Here is a 25,892-nt window from a genome sequence, read left to right as displayed (position 1 = left end):
TTAGATTTGAGTTAAAAAGCATTATTTTACACTTTGGCTATTCAAAAATGGCAGATATACAAGCTCATTGCGCGGCACTGAGTGCCACGCTATGAGCTTGTAGATATGCTTTATTTTTTTAGTGTGAAAAAGTTTGCTAATCTTTGAATATATATATATTTATTTTAAACGAACATTTGTAACTCAAATCTTTGCTTCTGGGGGTCCCTGGAACAATATATTTTGAGATGGGAGACTGCGGCCAAATACATATATACATTTTGGGGTCCTTGACATGAAAAGGTTTGAGAACCACTGACATAGTAACGTTTTTTCAAAAAAATGATTTAGAAGACATTTTGTAGAATCGGCCTCAGGTCTTAAAGGGGAAGACCACCCATTTTCAATATTTAACTATGTCATTAATATAGCATAAAGGAGTTGTGTGGAAATAAGAAAAAATTTAAATGTTAAAAATTTTAAATGTTAAACCCAAATTGATTTTGGGTTTAACATTGCAAATTACACCATGATGAGTCATCACGGTGTAATTTGCAATGTTAAACCCAAAATCAATCCTCCAGTTCAACGCAACACAGAAAGGGGGGAACTTTTTTCTTATTTCCACACAACTCCTTTATGCTATATTAATGACATAGTTAAATATTGAAAATGGGTGGTCTTCCCCTTTAATGGGTTAAGAACACGTCGTATTAAAGGGGTAGTTCACCCCCAAAATAACTTTTTTTCTATTGATTACTGACCATCTGGAGCCTTGAATTCATAGATATTTTTTTGTTTTTGTCACATTCCTAAGCCAATAATTTGATTATAATAAATGTGTCCCCATTGATTCCGGTAGGAGACACAAATGCATTTGTGTCTCCTACCGGAATCAATGGGGCTAAATTTATTATAATCAAATAATAAAGGAAGGAATGCGACAAAAACAAAAAAATATCCATGAATTCAAGGCTCCAGATGGTCAGTAATCAATAGAAAAAAAGTTATTTGGGGGGTGAACTACCCCTTTAAGCTATAATTCAATTCAAAGCTTGATTGTGAAATGAGTTTCCTGAGACAAACATCTCTGTCTTATAATTCTATCAAGTAAAAGTGTTTCAACTTCCAATCTGATTTTCTTTGTGACACGGCAATCAACTCCTTTTAGTTACTACTTCCTGTCATACTGGTCAGCTGCTCCGGTGGATTTGGTTTCATTAGTCTGGTTGCCCTAACAACAACCTCTTCTTTCTGGACAGACATAAGATTCATATAGCATCGTTTCGAGTCCTTTTGACGTGCTTTTGAAGGATATTTTCTTTGTTTTGATTTATTTTCTTCGGACGTTACCGTTGCTATGGCTGTTGTTGCAGGAAATGGTGGAAATAAAGAGGCGACCCCATTGGTTGTAACGGGAATCACGTGCCAAAAACCGCACCACCCCTTTGAAAGTATTACTACGCTGCTAAGAAAATAGTACCGACTTTTAAACACTGATTATAAAAATACTGCGCCAAATCAGATGGCGGTAACTTTGTTTCTTACTTACTACCAATAGATCTTTTTTAAGAAGCAGAGATTATTTAGATCCACTTGATGGGAACGAAACTGAACGAAAAGGACCTAGACAATATGGCCTAACAGGGCAACCAGACTATAGTAATCTTCCGACTTTATTTGTAGATAAACTTTATTTTGGCGCGCTACTCCTCCCACAGTTTTTGCGGCACACACTTGTGCCAAACACTCGTGTCAAATTGACCGGCTTCATCGGGAATCGGGAACTTATTTGCTAAGAAATGCGTTGTATAGTTTAATTGATATTAATTTATTTGTGAAAAAATTTTCCCCATTGACTTATAATGGGGACATGCAAAGACTCCCATTCAAGTATTTTTCTCTCGGAAACCATAAGGGTTACAGTTACAAGACTTGAAGGGGAGGTTCATAGTCCATTGTTAAATTATTAGAAACATAATTACACCAGTCGGCCTCATGGTGGCGCTATAACAGCCCCCTTTATGTTTTTGGCCTATAACTCTTGAACCGTAGGTCGTAGAATAAAAACATATTTTCCCCTGGATTCCTTGGGTCATGACGCAACTCCCTATATAGGCCACACCCATTTGCGTCTGGATAGATTTTCCGCCATTTAGAATTTTCTTCAAAACACACTTTTAGCTCCTCCTGCCACATATTTTGTCCAAATTTAACAGAAATCGGTACACATGATCTCTGGACCCATGCGATAAACATATCTAAGCAGCATTTTGATAGTTCATACTGTTCGTCCGTAATTGGCTTCCAAAGTTAGCGGGAGGGGCCTGTTTTACAAAAAATGCCAAAAATCACGAACGAAACGTCCGGTCAATCCCAAATTTAAATCACATGTCAAGGGTAGTTTACGCAAAACAAATCCCCAAAATCATTTCCACTTTGATCCATAGGGGGCGCCATAAATGCAAAAAATTTAACCTTTTGATGCAAAAACATGATTTTGGGGGGGATCAATCCTCTCAAATTGAAATTCAAGTGATCTCAGGCACGTATCACGAACGCGGGATGCGATCAGCATCAAATTCGAATCGAACGTCGCGCGGCCTCCGACGGTATTCCTCCCAGCATATCCCGGCGGACGCGACCCGCGACTGGCGGCGGCGCAATCACACTTTGAAATTTCCCAGAATTGCGAAAATCCTAGTTTGAACTGTTGCCCAGCTTGACGTGTCCTTGTTTTCTGTTCCTAGGAGTCACCTGCCGATGACAAAGACAGCCACACAGTGCCCACTGCTGACCAGGAGGACTCCATACCTCAAGATCATGGAAACTCTGTCTATCTTGAGGAAGTTTGTTTTGACGATGGCACGGTCTTTGGCTTCCACTGTAAAGTCTGTGAATGCAGCTTCCTAACTGATACTAAAGACGCCCACCTGAAGGGAAGCGTTCACCAGGAAAACGAGATTGAGGCGATTGCGAACCTCAATAAATATGTTGTAGAGGTTAATAACCCGAATGAAAGCAGGTGCTTCTACTGTAGGCTCTGCGATTGCTCCGTCGCTAACCTTAGCACAATGGACTTCCACATGAAGGGAAGGAAACACGCCGCTAAACTGCGTGCCAAGGACGGAACGCACGCCAGGAAGCTGAAGGCTAAAGACCAGCTGGATAAAGACCGGCTGGATTTTAAGGTTGTTGTTTTTTAACCCATTGAGACCTGAAGCCCATTCTACATGTCTCCTAAATCCCAACAGTATTCTGAAAAACCTATGTTTCTATATCAGTGGTGCTCAATCTTTGTCATGTCAAGGACCCCCAGAATTATATGCATTTGGCCGCGGACCCCCATCAAAATATTTTGTTCCAGGGACCCCCAGAAGCAAAGATTTGAGTTAAAAATGTTCGCTGTAAATAAATATATATTCAGAAGATTTGCACACATTTTCACGATTTTTCAAAAATAGCAGATCTACAAGCTCATAGCGCGGCACTCGGTGCCGCGCTCTGAGCTTGTATATCTGCTATTTTTGAATAGCCTAAAGTGTAAAATAATGCTTTTTAGCTCAAATCTAAAAATGACACAGTTCCAGGTATTAATGGGTTAAATTATTTTCCAAGGCAAAGCCTAGAAAAGTAAATAATGTTCCGCTTCGCACCGCTCGGCCGGGAATTCGCCCATCCAACAATGATAAGGTCAATTAAAAAAAAGTGTTGTATTCTATCCTGTTGTCTTCTCATCTATTTCATCACCATCCTCAGGTGGAGTTAGAGGAGGATCAGTTCCAAGACCTCCCACACTTCCTGGACTTTGAGACGGTAGACGAGGTGGGAAACGTAAACGACTTCCCCGGTTTTCCTCCGCCCGACGCCGTTACCATGGATACTACAGTGATGGTAGATAAGGTAGGAGATGTGAGCGGCCTTGAGCCTTAACCCATTTGACCGGGAAGGTGTTGCATCTGTGTCATTTTATGATGTCTTTGGCTATTCAAAAATAGCAGATATACAAGCTCATAGCGCGGCACTCGCTATGAGCTTGTACATCTGCTATTTATCTATTTTTAATCGTGAACAATTTGGCAAATCTTTGAATATATATATACATTTGTAACTAAAATCTTTGCTTCTGGGGGTCCCTGGAACAAAATATTTTGAGATGGGGGTCCGCGGCCAAATGCATATAATTGTGGGGGTCCTTGACATGAACCACTGAATATAGCAACATACGTTTTTTAAAAGAAAACTGTTAGGATTTAGAAGACATTTGTAGAATCCCCAGACTCAAAGATTTGAGTTACAAATGTTTGCTTTAAAGAATATATATATTGAAAGATTTGCACAAATCTTCACGATTTAAAAAAAATAGCAGATCTACAAGTCTAGTGCCGCGCTATGAGCTTGTACATCTGCCATTTTTGAATAGCCAAAGAAATCTTAAAATGACACACAGATGCGTTCTCGGTCTTAATGGGTTAAGAGCCCAGTTCATACTTCGTCGTAGGACGGTGTCGCACATGGAAAATAGCTCATGTACAAGCTCACGATGCTTGGCAGGTGTGATGCGTCGTGAGCGTGTAGATGTGCTATTTTTTGGGTTCCAACCGTCAGTCATTAGCCACCATTCAGATTGAGTAAATGTCAGGCCGGTGATACCTGTGTAGCTACTAGGTGGCATGAATTGCTATGGATCATTCCTAGCAACTTTGATCTTAAATTATTGACAGCTTAAGAACACGCAGCAGCAAGCTTGATGATTGTGAAATAATGTTCTATATGAAAACTTTCTGTCTCCGTCTTGTGACATCCATCTTAGCTGGCCCACAGATAGGCAGACATTCTTCTTTAGTGAGTAGGCCTACATAGAAACTTGAGGTTACTTAACGTAACCCTCATTCTCTGCTAAGGTGTCCCACTATGGTCAATATTGTGGTCCCCATAGTGAAACACTAAGACGGATGTTTGATTTTTTTTTGCTAATCTCACAAAACACATCAGAGCCAAATTTGCTGTACGGTACATGCTGCCAGTAGGCCAGTGTTGTACCTCCACTTATTATTATTATTGTTATTAATGTATTTCATTTTTAACGTTTTTTTGGGGGGAAATATTCAACTTTTATTTCATATTGAAACCAATCCGTCTGTGATCGCGCTGAAACCTTGGAGTCCTATGACGACTGATGTCACAGGCTGGTCAGATGAGCTGGCCCGAGATCCACATTGGAGCCACTCCGTTTCTGTGCATCCCCATATCCACATACATTTTCACGTTTTATATTTCTTTCAAATATTTAAGCTTTATTTATTCATTTAGAATTTTAAAGCAATGACAGTAGGAAGTCTGAGAGGAAGACGGTGTAGGAGAGACAGACGGTAGATGCACATTGTGAGCTCTGTGATTACACTTCAGTCTGTTACCATCCAACAATAATCCTTCAAGTCAATGAAATGTGTTTTATTCTGTCCTGAGAGGGAGATGGTGTAGGGGAGACAGTGTAGGGGAGACAGAAGGTAGACATGCTGAGACGAATAGATGAGGGAGACATCTGGCAATCAACCAACAGCTGCTGTCGGTAGATTGCCAATGGTCATATTTAGCAGTTGTTCTTCCACAGACTGCTGCACACAGATGATTTTTATCATGTAGGTGACAACCAGCCAGTTGGTTAACAAGCCTTTACATACTGTGTAGAGATAACTTGCTGACTAAAAGATACATGATTCTATCCAGTAAAAGTGTTTCAAACTGATTCAACCCGTGATACAGAAATCGATTGCAGGTGTTAAGTCCTTTTAGTTAACACTTCATGCCATACAGTTCAGCTGCTCTTGAGGATTTGAACTGTTGCCCAATGCTTTTATGTGTCGTTGTTTACTGTTCCTAGGAGTCACCTGCCAATATGAGAGACAGCCACACAGTGCCCACTGCTGACAAGGAGGACTCCATTACTCAGGAGAATGAAAAATCTGTCCCAAGAGAGAAGAAAAAATGTGTTAAGATGGACAACAGAAATGCAGAGGGTGATTCAAAATTCAGCGGCGAAGATGAATATGTTGAGGAGATTCCTAATCGTAACAGCAAGGTCATTCTTCTTCACTGTAAACTCTGTAAATGTATCTTCCAAAAAAATAATACTTTCGCTAAAGAGCAGCACCTGAAGGGACAAAGACACGCTATTAGTTTACAACTGCTAGTAGAGAAGAGTAAGACAGAGGAATGTTTTGAAGAAGTCCGTACTCCTAATGGCAAGGTAATTTTTCTCCGCTGTAAACTCTGTGAAGGCAGCATAGGACTTAATGCAAAAGACCAGCACCTGAAGACAGAGACACACACAAGAAGATTAGAAATCAAGCGTTACTTTGATGCCAAGAAGCTGAAGGAGGACAAGCTGAGAGACGATACAGATGAGAAGACCAGCAGCAAGGATGAAGCTGCTGGGAAAGAACTGAGTAAAGACCAGCAGGATATTAAGGTTGGAGAGGAGCTTTCCAACGCTGCTCCCACACAAGTCTGCAAAGCGGACGTGAAGACTGACAAAATAAAAGTGGCCCTCGCCAAACAGCCTGATGAGGGCAAACCCATCAACACGCCACCAGAGGAATTAGACAAGATTAACCCTGGACCAAAGGAGACCACGTCATCTAGCTCTGCTGCTGGTGATGGAGAGGTTTCTTCCAGAAAGCCTGCTGATCTTGACCTTCCCAAGGTATTTGATATAGTTGCTTTGTTTTGCTGTGTAGTGAGTATTAGGTCTGTGAATCTTCTGCTATCTCACGATTCGATTCTGATTCTGATTTCAAAACAAACAATTCTTGATTCAAAAACGTTTTTTTTTCGATTCAAAACGATTCTCGATTAAAAAACCTTTTTTCCCGATTCAAAACGTTTCTCGATTAAAACGTTTTTTCAGATAAAAAATCGCTTTTTGTCCCCGATTCAGCCCAGAACTTGCCACTTCTCAAAAATTTCATTTTACAAAAATACAAAAATATATATATTTTTAGAATCGATTCTGAATCGTCCACATGAGAATCGCTTTTTTTCCCACACCCCTTGTGAGTATGGATGGGGATCGAAACCGGGTTCTATTAAGGACCCTGCTCCAAATTCATTAAAGACCCAAAAATCAATAAGGCTTGAGCTTATCAATACTGCTATGCTATAGAGCCTAGCGGGTCGGTGAAGAGACCTCACGTGACCTCAAGAAATCAAATCACTGGTGTACAACCCATCCACTGTCTAATAAAGTTTTTGGATTCAGTTGAGCATAATGCAAATTTCAAATAGCTTTGCATCGTGGCGCTGATGGCCTAGTGGTTAAGGCACGTATCACATGTAGGCTCTGATGCAGCCTGACGGCAAGTCCCGGGTTCGATTCCCGAGCTCGACAGACCTTTGCTGCGTGTCACTTCCTGACTCTTTCCCCGTTTCCTGTCATTACTCCACTGTTCTATCAATGAAGGCAGAAAAGCCCCAAAAATATCTTGACAACGCTTTGCAGTGTGACACGTTAGTTTGTAGATCTTATTCGGCGTCGCCTATAGGGCTGTGAATCGTCTGCTATCTCACGAATCGATTCCGATTCTTGGGGTCACGATTCCGATTTTTATCGATTTTTTCAAAACAAACAATTCTCGATTCAAAAGCGTTTTTTTCCGATTCAAACGATTTTCGATTCAAAACTATTCTTGATTCAAAACATAGGAATTCAGGATCTACTCCAATCTGCTGGCATGAGAACAGAGTACATTTATGTAGCTTTTATAATTGTAAAGGTTTTATCAACTGATAATAATGTAAACACACAAAGATTAGAATTAGAATCGATTCTGAATCGTCCAACAGTAGAATCGCGATTCGTATTCGAATCGTTTTTTTCCGACACCCCTACCAAAGACATTGTCAATCTGCGATGTCTTGCGTTGTCTTAAAGCGATAGTACAGACATCAACCAACACCTGGATTGTTATTGAAACCAGGGCTTTTGTGATATCCTTTTTCGCATAACCATTGACTGTACTACCTGTACTGTTAACAAACGTGTTAATAAAGTATAAAAAGCAATACAGTGTGATCGATTGATTGATTGAATACTTTATTAACGGTTTGCAAATAGTACAGAGGTACGATTGTACAAATATTATTAAAAGGATAACACAAAAAGGGGCTTGTTACCAGTGTGGTCCTGTTCTGTTCCCACCAATTAATAGAAAAGTACCGATAGTGGTATCGATAAAGAAATCATTAAGCTATATCAATAATGGTATTAGTACCTACCCTCCCATCCCTACTAATGAGTGGATGCTTTTTTCCCCTTTTTGTTTGTCAGTAGGGTTTGGGTAGTTAATGCAAATGTTTTTTTTTTGTTATCAATTGTTTTTATTATCATATCAGCAATACAATTATGTTTGAATGGATACATTGTCAACAAAAAACAAGGTAACCCGTACAGTATTAACACTTTCTGTCATACAGGTCCGCTTCTCTTATGGATTTGGTTTGCATTTGAACTGTTGTAAGGCTTGACGTGTCCTTGTTTTCTGTTCCTAGGAGTCACCTGGCGATGACAAAGACAGCCACACAGTGCCCACTGCTGACAAGGAGGACTCCACTCCTCAGGAGAATAAAAAATCTGCCCCAAGAGAGAGGAAAAAAGATTTTAATGTGGATAACAGAAATTTAGAGGGTGACGAAAAGATCAGCGGCAAGGATGAATATATTGAGGAGGTTCGTGATGCTGTTGGCAAGGTAATCCTCTACTTCCGATGTAATCTCTGTGAATGCAGATTAAATAACTTTAACAACAAACAGCAGCACCTGAAAGGAAAATCACATAATTTACTACTGCTAGGCAAGAAGAGGAAGGCAATGCCAACTGCTGACAAGGTGGACTTGACACCTCAACTGAATGAAAAATCTCTCCCAGGACGGAAGACAAAAGGTGGTGTGGACAACAAAAATGCAGAGGTTTCTGAAAAGATCAGTGGCAAAGATGAATACGTTGAGGTTCGTAATCCTAGTGGCAAGGTCATTCTCCTCCTCTGTAAAGTCTGTGAACGTAGCATAAAGCTTAATGATAAAGACCAGCACCCGAAGACAGAGGCACACACACAAAGATTAAAGCGCAAGTGTTTCTCCGATGCCAAGAAGCTGAAGGAGGGCAAGCCGAGAGACGATGCAGATGAGAAGACCAGCTGCAAGGATGAAGCCGCTGGCAAAGAACTGAGTAAAGACCGGCAGGATATTAAGGTTGGACAAGTGTGCAAACAACCTGAAGAGAGCAAAACCATCAACACGTCCCCAGAGGGATTGAACAAGATTAACTCTGGACCAAAGGAGACCACGTCATCTAGCTCTGCTGCTGGTGATGGAGAGGATTCTTCCAACAAACCTGCTGATCTTGAACTTTCCAAGGTATTTGATATAGTTGGTCTGTTTTGCTGACTAGTGACTGGATGTTTATTTGTCAGTATTAGAATTTTCATAGTTGCAATAGTAATTTTATAATGCATTTTAATCACTGTTATAAATGATTATACCATAGTGAGATTATACAATGTAAGTCAATACAAATGGTGATTGGGTGCGTTAAGTGTTGACATTCCTGGAGGTATAGGCAGACATTTTTTTGTTGTGTTCTTGCATAGAGGTAACACTGCCTATGAAGCCCATATCTATAATGCATTAAATATTCATTTAAAGCACTATAATGCTGGTGCATAAAAACAATTCGCTTATAACACTGTATAATTACAGTTATAAGCACTCATAAATACTTCTAATGCAATCATGACACATTATAAAACGTTTTATAATTACTTATACGGTCAAGTATCATAATTACTGATCACTCACAGGCTCTCTTTTGGCCATGATCATAGTGTATATAATTCTCATAGATATAATACATTGTAATAATATAATGCATTATAAATGCAGTATTGCATTATAGTGTGACTATAGCTAAGTCACTTTAAGTGGCCATTTGGTGCTTTTAAGTAAAGTGGGGGAAAAAACAAAATCCATAGAAACTTGAGGTTACTTATTCCTTAGTCCCTCGTTCTCTGATAAGTTGTCCATAGTGACACTGAGACAAATGTTTGTAAGCGAACAAGCATATCGTCGCTGTCGGGCAGAAACCTCTTATTTCCATATTCAAAATGTTTGTGTTTTTCCGTAAATTAACGCCCTACTACAGCGTCACACAAAAGCATCAAAAGTAGCAGATCTACAAGCTCGAAACGCGGCGCGAAGCAACGCGTTTTGAGCTTGTAGATCTGCTACTTTCAAATTTGAATCGTGAAAAGTAACTGTTTCGGAGGAGGTTTCCACCCGACAGAGACGATATTCAAGGGTGGTTCATTTTAAGTATATTTTTTATCATAAAAAAAAGACGCATTCGTTTGATTTAATCATTTATAGGACGGCCAATCAGCCAGTTGCTTAACGAGCCTTTTCTTACACATACTTTATTAACAATAAGATACATGATTCTAACCAGTAAAAGTGTTTCAAACTGATATCAATTTTGACACAGAAATCAACTGCACTTGTTAACTCATTTTAGTTACGTATGTCAGCGGCTCCTGTGGATTTGGTCTCATTTTAACTGTTGCTCAACTTGATGTGTCCTTGTTTTCTGTTCCTAGGACAGCCACACAGCGCCCACTGCTGACCAGGAAGACTCCACCCCTCGAGGCAATGACAAATCTGTCCCAGGAGAGAAGACGAAAAAAAAAGGTGGTAACAAAATGGACAACAAAAATGCACAGGGTGATGAAAAGACCGGCGGCAAAGATGCATATGTCGAGGAGGTTCGTAGTTCTATTGGAAAGGTCATTCGTCTCCACTGTAATCTCTGTGAATGCAGCGTAATGCTTAATGCTAAAGACCAGCACTTGAAGACAGACACACACCAAAGAAGATTAAAACTCAGGCGTTACTTTGATGCCAAGAAGCTGAAGGAGGGCGAGCTGAGACACGAGACAGATGAGAAGATCAGCAGCAAGGATGAAGCTGCTGGGAAAGAACCGAGTAAAGACCAGCAGGATATTAAGGTTGGAGAGGAGCTTTCCAACGCTGCTCCCACACAAGTCTGCAACCCAGAAGCAGAGGGATTGGACAAGATTAACTCTGGACCAAAGGAGACCAAGTCGTCTAGCTCTGCTGCTGGTGATGGAGAGGTTTCTTCCAACAAGCCTGATGATCTTGAACTTCCCAAGGTATTTGATATAGTTGGTCTGTTTCGCTTTTTTCCTCAGTAGAGATTTGCTAGTTAATTTAACTTGCATTTATTATCTGAGGCAGATCTTAGAAAAGCTGAGGCAGAGTTAATAAGGATCTGATGTGATTGGATCCTAAGCCAGCAGTGAGTTCATGTGACTAAAGCACCGATCCTGATGTTCTGGTCTGTGTGGGATAACTCCACAGGTATAGACGGTTATCATTTTGTCCAAGCAAAGGGGGAGGAATGACTATCTACATGAAATCTAATTACAATGCATTCGTCATTTGAATGTATTGGTGGGTTGCCTCGATTTGTAGGCGTCTTTTTTCCCGCACATTGTGAGCTCTGTGAAAAACACTTAAGTCTATCACCGCTAGGCAATTAACCAAAGATATGTAGAAAAAACTATATTTAGAACTAGCTCTGGTCCTTCTAACGCTATGGACCAGAGCTAATTTAGAACCATTTACCAAGACTAGTCTTGCTCATGTAGTTATTTTTTCCCCCTTATATATCAACTAATCGACATGAACAAACTGTACAATATCATTATAAGCGACTAAATCAATTAGTCTGATTAACCACTTAACACTTTATTATACTCTTTTGTTCAATTGTGTATTTAAAAAAAAATTGCCAATCTACAAGCTCAGAGCTTGTAGATCTGCTATTTTCACAATTTTCTCTTAAATAATTGTTCATTAATCCTAATCGAGGCGAAAGTCATGTTGCCCAGCCCTTGTTTACCAGACAACGATAATCCTTCAGGTCAATTTAAAGCGGTTGTATTCTATCCTGTTGTGTTCTCATCCATTTCGCTATAACACCATCATCCTCAGGTGGAGCCAGAGGAGGACCAGTTCCAAGACTTCCCGTTCGACATGGCCGACTTTGTGACGGTGGACGAGGTGGGAGACGGAGACGAGTCCGACCTCCCCGGCTCTCCTCCTGCCCCCGCTGCCGTTTCCACGGTTACCTCGGAGGCGGTGGAGGAGGAGAAGAGCACAGAAACGCCACGTGAGTCGGAGGCTGAGGCCACGCCCGTCCCAGAAGACACACCTCAGGTAATTCTGTTTGTCACAGAGTGCAGCATGGGAAAACTGTTAACCCATTAACTCCATTCACTGCCTGAATTATTTATGGCCGTGTTTGCCCACTGCCAGAGATTTTTCATTGAAAAAAAAAAAGAACTCAGGAGCCGAGATACAGAATTTTTAAGTTAACAGGGAAGTGGATGGGAGTCTAGATCTTCGAAAAATCATATCTCCTTGGTCTTTGGGTCAAGCTGATTTTTTTTTTTTTTTTTTTTTGAAAAAATAAAATTACGTTTTTTACGTTCTTGGCAGTATTGGTAATTGGAAATAATTACATTTTTTACGTTTTTAGCAGGGTATGAGTTAAGACCCGAAGGCAGATTCTACAAATGCCTTCTAAATCAGCAGTTCTCAAACGATTTTGTAATGAAAAATTATTAAAACATTTTCAAACACTCAAAAATAGCAGACGTACAAGCTTGCCTGTATATCTGCTGTTTTTGAATAGCCAAGGCTAAAATCTAAAATGACACAGACGGATGCTTTCCCGGTCTTAACCCATTTAGGGCGGGAACCCCTATTTGTAACTATGCCTTTCAAGACGGGAAACCCCTTTTGGGGTTCTTGTTGCTAGGTCAGGATTTTGAAGGTGTTTTTAGAATCGGCCTCAGGTGTCCTAACGGTGAACAAGGTGGACACTTCATTTCAATCAGACGGGGACATTGTCCTTTTTTTCTCTGTTTTAACATGTCGACCCTGTACTTGACACCAACCTCCTTAGGCCTCACCCGGGCCTGTCACCCTGGCAACGGCCGCTCCAGAGAAGTCAGAAACCCATTCACAAACGTTGGACCCGGTCGTCACAGCCGAGCAGCACCCACACTCGCCTGCCCCCCCCCAGGCCATGTGCTCCTCTGACCAGCTGGATGCACCTGTGTCTCTGCCTGTAGCAGGTAGCACCGCCCCCTCTGTTCCTGCACATCTACGAACTGGTTTAATTTGATGGTTTATGTTTACTGTAGTTTAATCCTTTAAGACCGGGAACGCCATCTGGTGTCATTTTAGATTTCTGTGGCTGTTGAAAAATAGCAGATATACAAGCTCATAGCGCGACACCGAGTGCCACGCTACGAGCTTGTAGATCTGCAAAAAATAAATGCTTTTATCGTTAAAATGTATGCAAATGTTTGAATGTATATATATTTTTAAAACCGATATTTTTTAACTCAAATCTTTGATCTGGGGGTTCCTGGAACAATATATTTTATCAGTTATTATTATTAGTTATTATATCAGTTGTTCTATAACTTTCATGTCAAGGACCTCCCAAAATTACATGTATTTGCCCCCCCCCCCCCCCCCTGCATCTCTAAATATTTTTTTTTAATACAAATGTTCGCATTAAAAACATATATATTCAAAAATATGCACACATTTTCATTTTTTTTGCAGATCTATGAGCTTGTAGATCTGCTATTTTTTAATAGCCAAATAAATCTTAAAATGACACAGATGCGTTCCCGGTCTAAATGGGATAATACCTAAATACAAAATCTGCTGAAAAGTCCTAAATCATGTTGATGTCTTTAACTCCACCCTGGCAGATGATTCCCTCCCGACATCCAGCTCACCTAAGGGTGCCACCACCCCCGATTTGGAGGCGTGCTCCTCCGGTGTGACGCCTACGGCAGGAGGAGAGCAGGAGAACCAAGGTCCAGTCGGCCACAGCCAGGCTGAGGAGGAGGTGACAGAGAAAGTAGAGCAGATGGAGGATGAGGAGGACAAAGAGAAGCCAGCTGCCTCTGTCTCTGGTAGGATGAATGTGGTGTTGTTTAGAAATTATGCACACGTTAACGCATAAAACAAGACCGTCCAACAACAGCATGTTGTCCCTGGCCAGTCTTTAGACATAGTATTTCATTTTTACTCTCTACAAATATGAACACACCCGACATTCTCTTTGTTTCAGCGAAGCGCCTGATGTCTGAAGACAAGAGAAGGGAGGAAGAACCTATGCAGAAAAAACAGAAGATACAAGCCGCCACTGCTGACGACCCTCTTCCCTTTGACCCTAATAACAGTGCTGATGGTGAGATTCTCTCTGTGGAAAAGAAGAAGGAAGTCCGCACACTGTTCTCAAGCTCCAAGAAACTCACTTTTTATTTTTGCAACGTTTCGACCTTCTAGGTCTTCATCAGGCAAATATTTGCCTGATGAAGACCTAGAAGGTCGAAACGTTGCAAAAATAAAAAGTGAGTTTCTTGGAGCTTGAGAACAGTGTGCGGACTTCCTTCTTCTTTTCCTTGATTCTTCCCTTGATGTCCAGCACCTGGCCTAACTGCAGGCGTGGGATGTGCACACAATCTTCTCCTTGAGAGATTCTCTCCATGCCATCAGCTGTAGGCTCATTTACATAGTCAGTCATAGGTTGATATTCTCTGTTCACGTATGTTTCTATACATTTCTATTGTCCTTGATTATTTAACCCATTCAATCCGGGAACGCGTCTCTGTCATTTTAGATTTCTTTGGCTATTCAAAAATAGCAGATAAACAAGCTCATATGATCTTGTAGCTCTGCTATTTTCGAAAAATCGTGAAAATGTTTGCAAATCTTGGAATACATATATATTTTTTAAAGCGATTTTTTTAACTCAAATCTTTGCTTCTGGGAATTCTACAAATGTTTTCTAAATCCCAACAGTTTTTTGTAACTTATGTTGCTATAATATCAGTAGTTCTCAAACTTTTTCCAAAATATGTATTTGTCCGCAGTCTTAATGGGTTCATGTCTGTGCTTGCATGCAGCCCCTGCTGGTATGGAGTTCCTGGTTCCCAGAACGGGTTTCTTCTGTCAAGTGTGCAACAGCTTTTTCAGTGGAGAACAGGAGTCAGAGCTGAACCACTGCAAGAGCCTGGAGCACAACGACAACCTGCAGGTAGGACCAACACGCACAAAGCACAAGATGATGCTGTTGCAGATTGTAGGGATGGGGGGGGTATAGTGGCTCAGGAGGTAGATCGGAAGGTTCCAGGTTCGATACCCGGCTCCTCCTGGTTGTGTGTTGAAGTGTCCTTTAGCAAGACACCGAACCCCTGAATGCCCCTGATGAGCATTGTGAAGTGCTTTGTAAGCTAGTATCGTTTTATTTTAAGGAACCTGCACATAGTAAATGGATTACTGTATGTCTGGTGGTGTACTTGACATTACTGCAAACCATTTTGGGTGTTTGAATTTTGCTAATAAAATATGCCAGTACTTGTCAAACAAATCTGCACTTTCAACTACAACTCGGTCATGTAGTTTTGACAAAAAAGGTACAAAAAGGTAATAGAAATGTTACTGTGGTGGAATTACCTATATGATCTTGAGGTTGAAGTTGATTTTCATACTGTATTGAATAGAATATAATGGCTTCCAAGTTCCTGGCAAACAAACAACGCTATGCTTTGGAATGGTGGGCAGGAACGTCAGCTATATATATCATGAGTTGTAGTTGATGATGGTCTAAACATGTCAGACCAGTGGTTTAGTCCTTCAAGATGTACAACTTCTAAGAACTACAGGCTGCTGCCCTCTGCTGGACATTGTGGGAACTTTAGTGAACAGATAAATTGGAGCTAGTGAAGTAATTTGATGTTTGATTCTCGTTTTTCTTTGTTCTTTTACAGAAATATCTCAAGAGCAGGAAGACGACCTCTAGCTGAACATTCATTTATATGAACCTGAATGACAGAGTCAAGTCATTCCTCTCCTTAACAATGTTTGTCCCCATCAACGGTCTACATTGTCTTGTTGGTAAACATTGTTATATTTTAACTTTTCCTTTTTCTTTTGTGGTACTTTGATTAGTCATGGGTGAAAAACCTTACGTTGAATTTGTTTTAAAGAAGATTTTTTTTTTTAAATAAATGTTCTATTTAGTCATTTCAAATACTTATGGGTTCTAGTGTTGTAATGATTTATAACTGTGTGTGTGTGTGTGTGTGTGTGTGTGAGTGAATATATATATATACGGAAAAGTCCAGTGTAATTAAATGGTCATTATTTGGAGTTGAGTGTGTGATCTCTTACTGGTTGTAGGAGTTGGTCAATCTCGTTTGGCCTTCAACGGTGCTGACTTATACACACATTAGCAATATTGCTCTATTGTGCTAATGTTTTAATTTGTTGGGGCTATTCAGTAGCTAACTAGAAAATGTGCTCCTCGGAGCACAGGTCTCCGCCAGGCGAGTACTGTTCCTGATTAATCCTGTCTTACCTATTTATATTACATATTGTCACGTGTCACGTGAAGCTTGACCAATGTTAGCTTGGCTGAGACGGACACACACACGGTAAAACATACTCCCCACCATGCCTTCGGCCTGGCGGAGACAATAATGACATGATGTTTTATGTTTTAGAGACTTTTAAAATGACATCTACAGGAATGTCTCAATTTCATTAAGATACTAGCTATATCACACAGATCCACCTCCCTGACAGAATAGCAGAATATTTTCAAGCACAGTACTTATATGACACGATTTAAAAAACATCCAAGGGATTTTGAATGGGAAAAACACTTCCGTGACCCAGGGAGCGTGGGGTTGATGACGTCAGGACATCTCTACTCTGTGGTCGGGTAACATAAGTCGACAGGGAATCAAGAATCAGGGGAAAAGAGAAATATATATTTTTATTAAAATCCATAACAACACTTGAAGCAGTAGGAAAACTGTGGTGAAACGAGCACTGTGGTAAGACGTTCTCTACATGATCCCAAGATTGTTGGTTGAAACCCCACCAAGATTGTTCTACTCCTGACTCCTATGCATGTTTTGAAGGCTAACATCCACAACGAAACTGAAATAACTACAAACACTACACTAGAACAGCGAACATGGTGTCTCACTGTGTTAAGACATTCTCCCGATGTTCCCAAGGTTGTCAGTTCATACGCCACCAAGGTTGTGTTACTCTTGACTGAGCATGTTTTGAAGGCTAAAATGCACTTCACTACACTATAGCCTTAGTAAAAATAAGATCATTGTCTGTTGCTCCTCACCTTCTGTTATTATATATATATAGATATAGATAGATATATATCTATCAGGTAGCTCTCGTGCACATCCAGGGTAGAGGTGCTGGTTTGGCAAGATAATGCATATAAGAAAGAAAGGAACCCCACTGCTTCTCTTAGAAGGAACCGCACACACTCCAATGACGATGGACTCCGACTCAGTTAATGCTTCATTTTTTAAGCTTTATTCGCACGACGCGTTTCGCCGTGTTGGCTTCATCAGGTGCTATATATAGCATATATGCGGTTCCTTCCTAAGAGAAGCAGTGGGAAGGTTCCTTTCTTTCATATATATATATATATATATATATATATTACTAATCAACAGTAGAATGAACAAAATCGTGTGCGCGTGCGTGCGTACACTCACACACATGTATATATACATATATACACATATACATACATATACATATATACATACATACATATATTATTTCATCATGATTTGTGTGCATGGGGATCTCATCTTAAACAAGCTCAGTGCTTAATGAGTCTTCCAGTTTAGTTGACCTTGTATTGTGAATTTGTACTTCCATGTACTGTTGTTCTCATGTCTTACTAAATAAAGTACATCAATCAATCAATCAATCATATATGTGTGTGTGTGTGTGTGTGTGTGTGTGTGCGTGCGTGTGTACGCACGCATGCGCACACGATTTTGTTCATTCTGCTGTTGATTAGTCAGCCTGCGCCTTACGTCAGACTCAGATACCGGAGGTTGCGTGGAGGATAATAAATATGTAAACATACATCAGAGCTATAACTCCAAGGAGTTCCACAACAATACGTGATAAAAAGGTAAAATTACTTATCTGTGTTGAATAAAAGTTAAAGCTAGAGAGATTGTGGAATCACAGTTAATGTGTGCGATGAATAAAGTAACAAAGTGGACAAAATGGTCTTTAGTAGTGAAGAGAAGTTGCCCTGCAGACATGAATCTTAATGCATCCATGTCCATTGTTAACTCCGTTTGGAATCTCTCTCTCCGCTATTAGCAGATAACTGAGGTTCCAAACGGAGCTAGTCCACTGTTTAGATAGATTATTATGTATTATAATACATATAGTACAAATATATGTATTGCATTGTTGACGGTGGACGCTTTGACGTGAAAGCTTGTTTTTAACTTGAACACACAGGCACATCTATAGCCTTGGCTTGGATCCAAGACTATCATAGATGTATTTTATTGACTCTGGCATTGTCTTACGTATCATACGGTATGATACGTAAGACAATAAAATACACCTATGACTATAGTCTTGATCCAACGCACACACAGCAGCCATTGTAATGTTAGCGTTAACATTAGCCTTATGAGTGTGGTTGTGGTTTCCTACGGCCAGAAATCGAATCGGGGACTCGCTGACAGTCGCTGTCAGGCGTTTGAGCCCATGTGGTATGTGCTCTAACCACTCGGATATGGGGGTCGCCTCCATTATTAATTTGAGTAGCTGCAACTGCATTGCTTACATTTACTCTTCTATAGTTTTCATATACAGGAAAACAAACATTGGCCTAAGAAGGTTTCATGCCGCTTTATATAGTACTATGTGCTCTTCAATGTACGCTATCAAGTAGTGCATTGGAAGCATAAGTGTAGTGTGCCAGTATTGTCGCTGGTCCCCAGGGTCAGGCCTAGGTGTGTTTTTTCTCAGTTAAGCCCATTTAGGCTACCTGGAGATGAAAGTGCTTCTCATTGATTCACTGTTGCCTAACATTGCTTTGCTATCCCGTCCTATAAGACAACCATGGCGGTGGATCCATTGGACACGGAGGAGATCTCAAATCTCACTGCATTTATTCTGTGATGTAGCCTAACGGCTGTTGTGTAATTCACACACACAGGAAGACTGTGACAACTTTTAGTGAAGGGGTGTACAGACAAGGACTTAATCTCAAATCATTTTCAAACTGAAAAGGAAAAGCCTTTTCACCTTTAATATTATATTTCTGTTTTCCATCTCCCAGCTTTGCTGTGCTATCAGACAGTCTTGTTCACCCCCTCCGTTCGGACCAGAGCAGAACATTTGGCACCACCACCGGCACCGGAGGGGCCCATTACCTCTTTGGACCCGCAGCTGGTGCTGCTGCAGTGGCAGCTCTGCATTTGGTCCAGATTGAAGCTCAGGTGCAGCTCACCCTTCTCACCTCACTATTCCGAATCTTAGTATTCAGCTGGTGGGGGTGAGCCAGTATCTGAGCCAGGGGTGGGGTTAAACACTGCAACAAACTGCAGGACATAGTATCAGTCCAGCACAATGTATCACCACCACAGCCAGCAAGAGGGGCCGCCACAACCTTTCTCCAACAGGCCTGGTCCTTTTCATCACCAAGAGCAAGCACATCAACAACAGCAGCAGCAGCAGCAGCACAGTCACTTCCAGTACCCTCCTAACATGGGCTCCAGGGACATGGACATGGTGCCCATGGACATAGAGATGGGCTTGGACCGTATGAATGGGTCAGGATCTGGAGGCTATAGCTCCACCCCGCAACCTCTCTCTGAGAGCCAACCGGGCCACCAGCAAGGGCTGGATTGGTCAAACTACCAACACCCTGGCCAAATGTTTTCCAGTTCTCCCTCCACTGTGACCCAGCAGCCCCAGAATAGCCACTCTGCGATGGGTACGCAGGCTTGGACGCATGCCCCTGTCTATGAACCACCTTCCCCTCAGACTAGGGGCTCTCATAGTCGAGGTGTGGATAGGCAGGGTATCCCAGAAAGTGCAGGGAGTATCTTAGCTAGCTTTGGGCTCTCCAGCCAGGATATGGAGGTTCTTAGTCAGTACCCTGAGGATCAGCTAACACCCGATAAATTACCCTACATCCTTCAGGACATGCTGAGCAGGAAATCAAATGATCATGACATTGCAGCTTCCTCCTCCTCTTCATATTCTCAGAGTGCTATACGCGCCGCCCGTGAAACACTGCCGCCTCCCTCCTGCTCCCAGAGAAGCTCGGAACGTTGGCAGTCCCCGGAAGGGTCCAGTCTCCGCAGTGTTGCACAGACTGCAGGAAAATGCATTGACTATGGTCATTCAAGTCTAGCTACTGATGTCAGCAGCAGCAGAGAGGCTTTCATACGAGAGCCACTATCTAGTGAAAGAAAGATGGTATCTCGTTGTCCACCAATGGACATGCCTGAAAGGTGGCACGTTCGTCCGCAGCCCGCTGAGACAAATAGGCATCCAGACCTAGATTACCGCAGGTCAAGCGGCGAAGTTCTCAATAGCAAACGGTCACCTGCAGCAGAATTTCCCCTGCCTCCCAGATCTCGTCGTCCAGACCTAGACTACAGAAGGGACTGTCCCAAACGTAGCCCTTCATCTGAAACACGGAGCGACTACTCGACCTCATCCAGACGTCCTGCTCCATTGTCCTCTCTTTCAAAATCACGTGACGGCACCAAGAGGTTACCCACTCCCTCCATGATATGTGATTTCTCAGCAGAGTCTCCAAAGGTGTACCCTCATACCTGCACCCTGTGTCTGATAGACTTTGAGCAGGCTAAGGTGAGTGCCAACGTGTCATCCTCTCAGTGTCTAGGGGTCTCCTTAAAGGAATACCTGCACGCTATGAATTTAATTTCTATTTTTTTTATTAGGCAGTTGTCCGATATGTTGTTGTCCACTTTGTCATTGACATTCTTCTCAGTGTCATCCTTCTTTGAAACCAATTGTTATTGCTGGTTCCAAACTAGCGTGCCAAACAGTGGCTAGTACCAGTTCCTATTGGTTTGAATGTTGGATACTAACTGTACAGTACTAGATAATTTACCCAGCAAGTGCCTGGTGAGGGGAAAAACAAGCCCAAAATGTAGAGAGGAAGAGCCAAGGATATTTCTCAGTCCAAATATTCTTTATGCTTGCATTGCATATGAGAATATTATGTAGTAATATTTAACATCCTTTTTGTCTGGTAAAACTCTCCCTGGGCCTGGCTGGTAGTTCTTTCCCCATTAACTGTAAAATATCTGTGGGCTTAACTGTTTGGCTTGAGCTGCTTGGAGCAGCGGTGCTCTTGCTGGACCACAACTCACTTATTTACGAGGGTTTCAGTCTTACCTCAGACAAGCCCTTTCAGCGAGATCTGCGGTCAAGTTCAAGATGTCTATAGCGGTGTTTGTCTGCCCGGCTTATGCCTAAATATGGACACAGAGATCCCGGTGTCAGTGCAAATCGGCATTGTTAGGCAACGCTTTATATTGTTTGTGACATCAAATCAGAGCTGGATCAGACGGAGAGAGAGATGGAGAGGGAGAGAGGGATGCCGACATTGTGTGTGACATCTGACCAGAGCTTGATCAGCAAGAGAGAGAGAGGGGAGGAGAGACCTTTGCTGTGGGGGGAATGGACCCTTCGCTAAACCCCACCCCAAAAGCGATTGTCTAATGCCAGCGTAGCAACCGTTGTTAGCCTAGCATAGGTCTGGCAAGCTTTCGTCACCTGCCATAGCTGTCAATGTTATTTCGCCCGCACACACACAATCATTTGCAACATAATGGTAAGAATAGGAATACCACGATAACGCAATGGTAACTATGAACCACGTACCCAAACCCTGTTGGAGGCTGCTTTTCCCAAGCTGAAATCTGCACTTAAACTGCAAGGCTTCATGGCTGTGTTGTTGAACACATACACAGCTTAACGTCAGGAAAGTTACACGACTCACTCGCTCAGGTGGTGTCAATAATAGGCTACTAATCACCGTAATCGTAACAAAATTCAGAATCACAGCGCTGCCTGTTTCGGATTCCGCACGTTAAAGTATATTAATTCATTTGTTCATCTATTTATTAACTGCTACTGCAGTCCCTGCGGTACATGAAAACTCCTGTTACAGTCAAGGATCACTTTCAACCTGGTGTTTGCACTTTCTCCATTTACGGTCCGTACATCTATGTAAACGTTCAGATTTTAAATATAAAGTGCTTACCCCATGGCCACGGATGTTACAATTATGCACGGGACCCTCAAAAGTACCCGTATATTCTGTATTGTTCAATGAAAAGCATTTTAATCCGATCAGTGGCCATTTTCTCATAATGTATTGGAGTGCAATACACCTACCAACCGATAGGGTCACTCAGTTGAAAGCATATGGAGAAATTGGCCACCGATCAGATTAAGGTACTTCTGAGAGCCCGTATATACATGTAACATCCATGGCCATGGGATAAGCACTTTATATTTGAAATATTAACGTTTATGTAGATGTACGGGCCATAAATGGAGAAAGTGCAAACACCAGGTTGAAGTTCATCCATGACGGTCATGACAGTCGACCGTCGTGTATCCATGGCTATTACTCCCTCTAACATTTCCCATGTTTTTAGTTTATTGAAATAATGTCATGCACATTTGTCCAGTGCATAGCCTACTGCAGGCCTTGTTGACTAGATTTAGAAGAGATTTTGAAGCTCTTGCTCCTGAAATGATCGATTATTTTTAAGGGGAAAAGCCATCATTTAACATGCAAGTCAATGGGTGAGAAGCAGAGATTGCCAGGCGCTGCCAGGCCTGGGTGTGACTAACTTCGCACCACCAGTCACAGAGTGGAGCGGGTGGGGCTTAGCGAAGGGTTCAGTTTCAGCTGAGATGACTGCTTAGATGGTCATGATGAGAGACAGAGAGAGGGAGAGACGGAAAGGGGAGGGAGAGTAGAAGTGGGAGTGAGAGGCATACAGGGCCTGTTTCACCCAATAACCTGGCCAATGCTGCGTAGTGCGTTCTGAAACCCAAACCTTGCAAAGCAGACAACACGTGCCTGTTGAATAGTTTTGTGCGGCCGATATAGGCACAAAGTACTTGGAGTCCAGTCTATGATGTCAGTTCTATGACCTTGGCACTGCACTTGTCTGTCTATATACTCGGTACCCAGCATTGTCCAGGTTATGGCGATGGTGTCGGACAATGCTGTGGTGCTTTATCGGGTTGGAGATCATCAGCACACATTGTCAGAGTACTTGGAGGCCAGTGTGTCAGTGAGTGCTATGCTGACATCAGTACAAAGATGTTAGCACTGTGCGTGTTTGTCGTTACCCAGTGTTGTCCAGGTTATTGTGCGGTAGTTCAAGGGAAGCCAGTCAGTCAGCTTGCAGATCGGCAGTACCGAAGTACTTGGGAGGCCACGTCCAAGTACTTAACTGCTGGAATAGACTTTCCTTATGGATTAGTCAGAAGATGTGGGTGGTTGCAAAAGGACTTCTCATTCTTTGCACGTTTTTGAAATATGGGTTAAACTTTGGCTTTGATCTCATGTACTTTATTTCTATTTGAACGATTTATATGCTTGTTGGACATTAATACTCTGGTATTGGTGTAACTTCTGGGGCTATTTTGTCAGCACTATCCAGCACACCCCGGCGGTATGTTGTAATGTACAGCTGACAGCCAACAGAATTGAATTGGAGGGTTCTTGATGATGTTGAGACGTGATGGGTAATTTTTCAGACACGTTTCAGCTCTCCATCCTTCCTGAAATGGAAGACTAATTGGTTTTGTATTTGCTAAATTGCTATCATGCTTACATCACCTAAGTTGTTTGGTGAACCTACTGTAAGTCATGGCAGTATTAACATAGCCACAAAACAGTACTTTAAATATGCTTACTAAGTTTAAATGTGCTCACTATCTTCAAATTTGATTTCTGTAATATATTATAACCGGCTCCTAGATATTTTGATGATAGTTTGCCACTTTTCTCTCCTGACATAATCTCTCTCCTCTTTGTTTTTCTCCAGGGCTGGAGTGAGCATGTCAAGAGTGCAAAACACACTGATTCCTGCAGAAACCTACACAACAAGTAAGGAGGCAATTAAGCCTTGACATTTTTGTTTATTTATGTTAAAGACCAGCATTTTGATATTTCAGTTTTGTTTAGGTGGTTTGGCACCTTTAATACTCCACCAATGCAAATATGAGAATGAGAATAATGTTCTGTAAAGAAAAAAAAGAAGAGAGGAAGAACATGATTTCAACAGGGCTTTGACACGTTTTTTTTAATGCGCAGGCCGCATCTTATCCTACATTGTACACATTTTTAGGAATACTTGTTTTCCTATGAAGTTGTAACGCGTGTGGCGTGCGTGTGGCGTGCGTGTGGCGTGCGTGTGTGTGTGTGTGTGTGTGTGTGTGTGTGTGTGTGTGTGTGTGTGTGTGTGTGTGTGTGTGTGTGTGTGTGTGTGTGTGTGTGTGTGTGTGTGTGTGTGTGTGTGTGGTACCCAGAGTGGAAACCCAAAGTACCAAGGTCGGTTTGACTTGCGTTTCCAAATCATTATTTTAGCACTTTTAATGTATATAAAACTAACAACAACAAAACATTCTTTGTTTTATGTTAATTTTGGTTTCCGGTGTCATGTCACCATTATCTTTTACGGAATTGGATATTTGATTCCGTTCCTTCTCACCCCCCTTTCATCTCCTCACCGCTGCAGGAGGGAACCACACTCCCTGCGTCAAGATGACAGCCGAACCCCCAAGGAGCGTTCTCCCTCTCGCTCTGTCTCAGCGAGGAGAGAGAGAACGGAGAGAGAGAGGGAACGACTGAAACGAGGTACCATAGCATGCACACACACGCACGCACGCGCAAGAACATCATACTCTGTCCTGCTATACGAAGTTATTATCTTACCTTGGGCTGCAATTATCAATTGTCTTGTTAGCAATTATTCTATTGATTACTTTTTTGTTTAATCGAATTATTGAAAAGCTTGTTTTTTTAAATACATTTTGTAATACACCAGAGAGGCCATTAGCGTTATTTATATACTAAATTTGACACTTATCACGAGTCGCGATGTGACACGAGATAGATGTGCTATTTTTATTGTGAATTCTTAACTTAACTCACTGTGAATTCTTCACTTGATTTATTCACCCTTTGAAGACGTAAATCGTCTCTGTCGGGTGGACACGACACCTCATATGTTACTTTTCAGGATTCAAATAAAAAAATAGCAACAAGCTCAGAACTCGTCGCTTCACACTTCGAGCTTGCGGATCTGCTACTTTTGATTTTGTGCGACGCTGTAGTATGATCAAGTAGGGCGTTAATTTATGATAAAAACACAACAAATTAGAATATAGGAGATAGGAGGTTTCTGCCCGACAGCAACAACATGTATCATAGACACTTAACAGATTGTGTATCTTCCAATATGTTAATTCACTCCCAGAAGACCATGGCCGTGGAAAGGATCCACGTCCCAGCAGTATCCACAGCCCCAACCGCTCTAACAGAGGGTCGTCGTCCTCTAGTAGCCATCGACCTGAGAGAAGAGCCCACCACTCACCAGGTCAGCATTGTCCTCTCTCTAGGGTACTTAGGGCTGTCAGAGATTACAGCATTTAAGTTGACCATTAATTGTCACACAAATACTTGCGATTAACGATTTAAAGCATCACTATGTAGTTTGGGACGGACACTTTGGACACAAATAACATGGCAGCCAACGTCTTTGACTTCATTACGAAGAAAAAGCTGATTTAAACAGCTTTTTCTCTCGCTTTGAGTCTGCAAACGATGGTCTAGATGATGCATTGGTGCCCTCTAGTGGGGATAGAATCACTGTCAGTGAGGA

General features: G+C 41.7%; 2 protein-coding genes across 4 annotated transcripts in view; both read left to right on the top strand.

Moving 5' to 3' along the window:
• Positions 1-16,416, top strand: part of LOC308103255 (uncharacterized protein) — a 42,251-nt gene extending 25,835 nt beyond the window's left edge. For 2 of the 3 annotated variants that reach the window (XM_080453163.1, XM_080453161.1), the window contains 11 exons: positions 2,730-3,170; positions 3,739-3,882; positions 5,864-6,685; positions 8,530-9,393; positions 10,629-11,201; positions 12,046-12,270; positions 13,022-13,193; positions 13,845-14,051; positions 14,210-14,329; positions 15,048-15,178; positions 15,912-16,416. In XM_080453163.1, the coding sequence (XP_080309289.1) occupies positions 2,730-3,170; positions 3,739-3,882; positions 5,864-6,685; positions 8,530-9,393; positions 10,629-11,201; positions 12,046-12,270; positions 13,022-13,193; positions 13,845-14,051; positions 14,210-14,329; positions 15,048-15,178; positions 15,912-15,947 (3,735 nt within the window). In that variant the 3' untranslated portion in view covers positions 15,948-16,416. The remainder of the gene's footprint in view (positions 1-2,729; positions 3,171-3,738; positions 3,883-5,863; positions 6,686-8,529; positions 9,394-10,628; positions 11,202-12,045; positions 12,271-13,021; positions 13,194-13,844; positions 14,052-14,209; positions 14,330-15,047; positions 15,179-15,911) is intronic. The other variant, XM_080453162.1, reaches the window with a different exon arrangement.
• A 1,603-nt stretch (positions 16,417-18,019) lies between these two features.
• LOC308103325 (uncharacterized protein) overlaps positions 18,020-25,892 on the top strand; it is a 49,992-nt gene continuing 42,119 nt past the window's right edge. Inside the window, exons 1-6 of the mRNA XM_080453247.1 lie at positions 18,020-18,106; positions 19,280-19,503; positions 19,548-20,823; positions 24,054-24,115; positions 24,747-24,865; positions 25,488-25,607. Of these exons, the coding sequence (XP_080309373.1) occupies positions 19,570-20,823; positions 24,054-24,115; positions 24,747-24,865; positions 25,488-25,607 (1,555 nt within the window). The 5' untranslated portion in view covers positions 18,020-18,106; positions 19,280-19,503; positions 19,548-19,569. The remainder of the gene's footprint in view (positions 18,107-19,279; positions 19,504-19,547; positions 20,824-24,053; positions 24,116-24,746; positions 24,866-25,487; positions 25,608-25,892) is intronic.

The sequence above is a fragment of the Gymnoscopelus braueri genome (genome assembly GCF_963280865.1).
Source record: "Gymnoscopelus braueri genome assembly, chromosome: 2".
Classification (NCBI taxonomy): Eukaryota; Metazoa; Chordata; class Actinopteri; order Myctophiformes; family Myctophidae; genus Gymnoscopelus; species Gymnoscopelus braueri.
The sequence above is the reverse complement of the archived record's forward strand: the minus strand, read 5'-3'. Positions and strand labels throughout refer to the sequence as shown.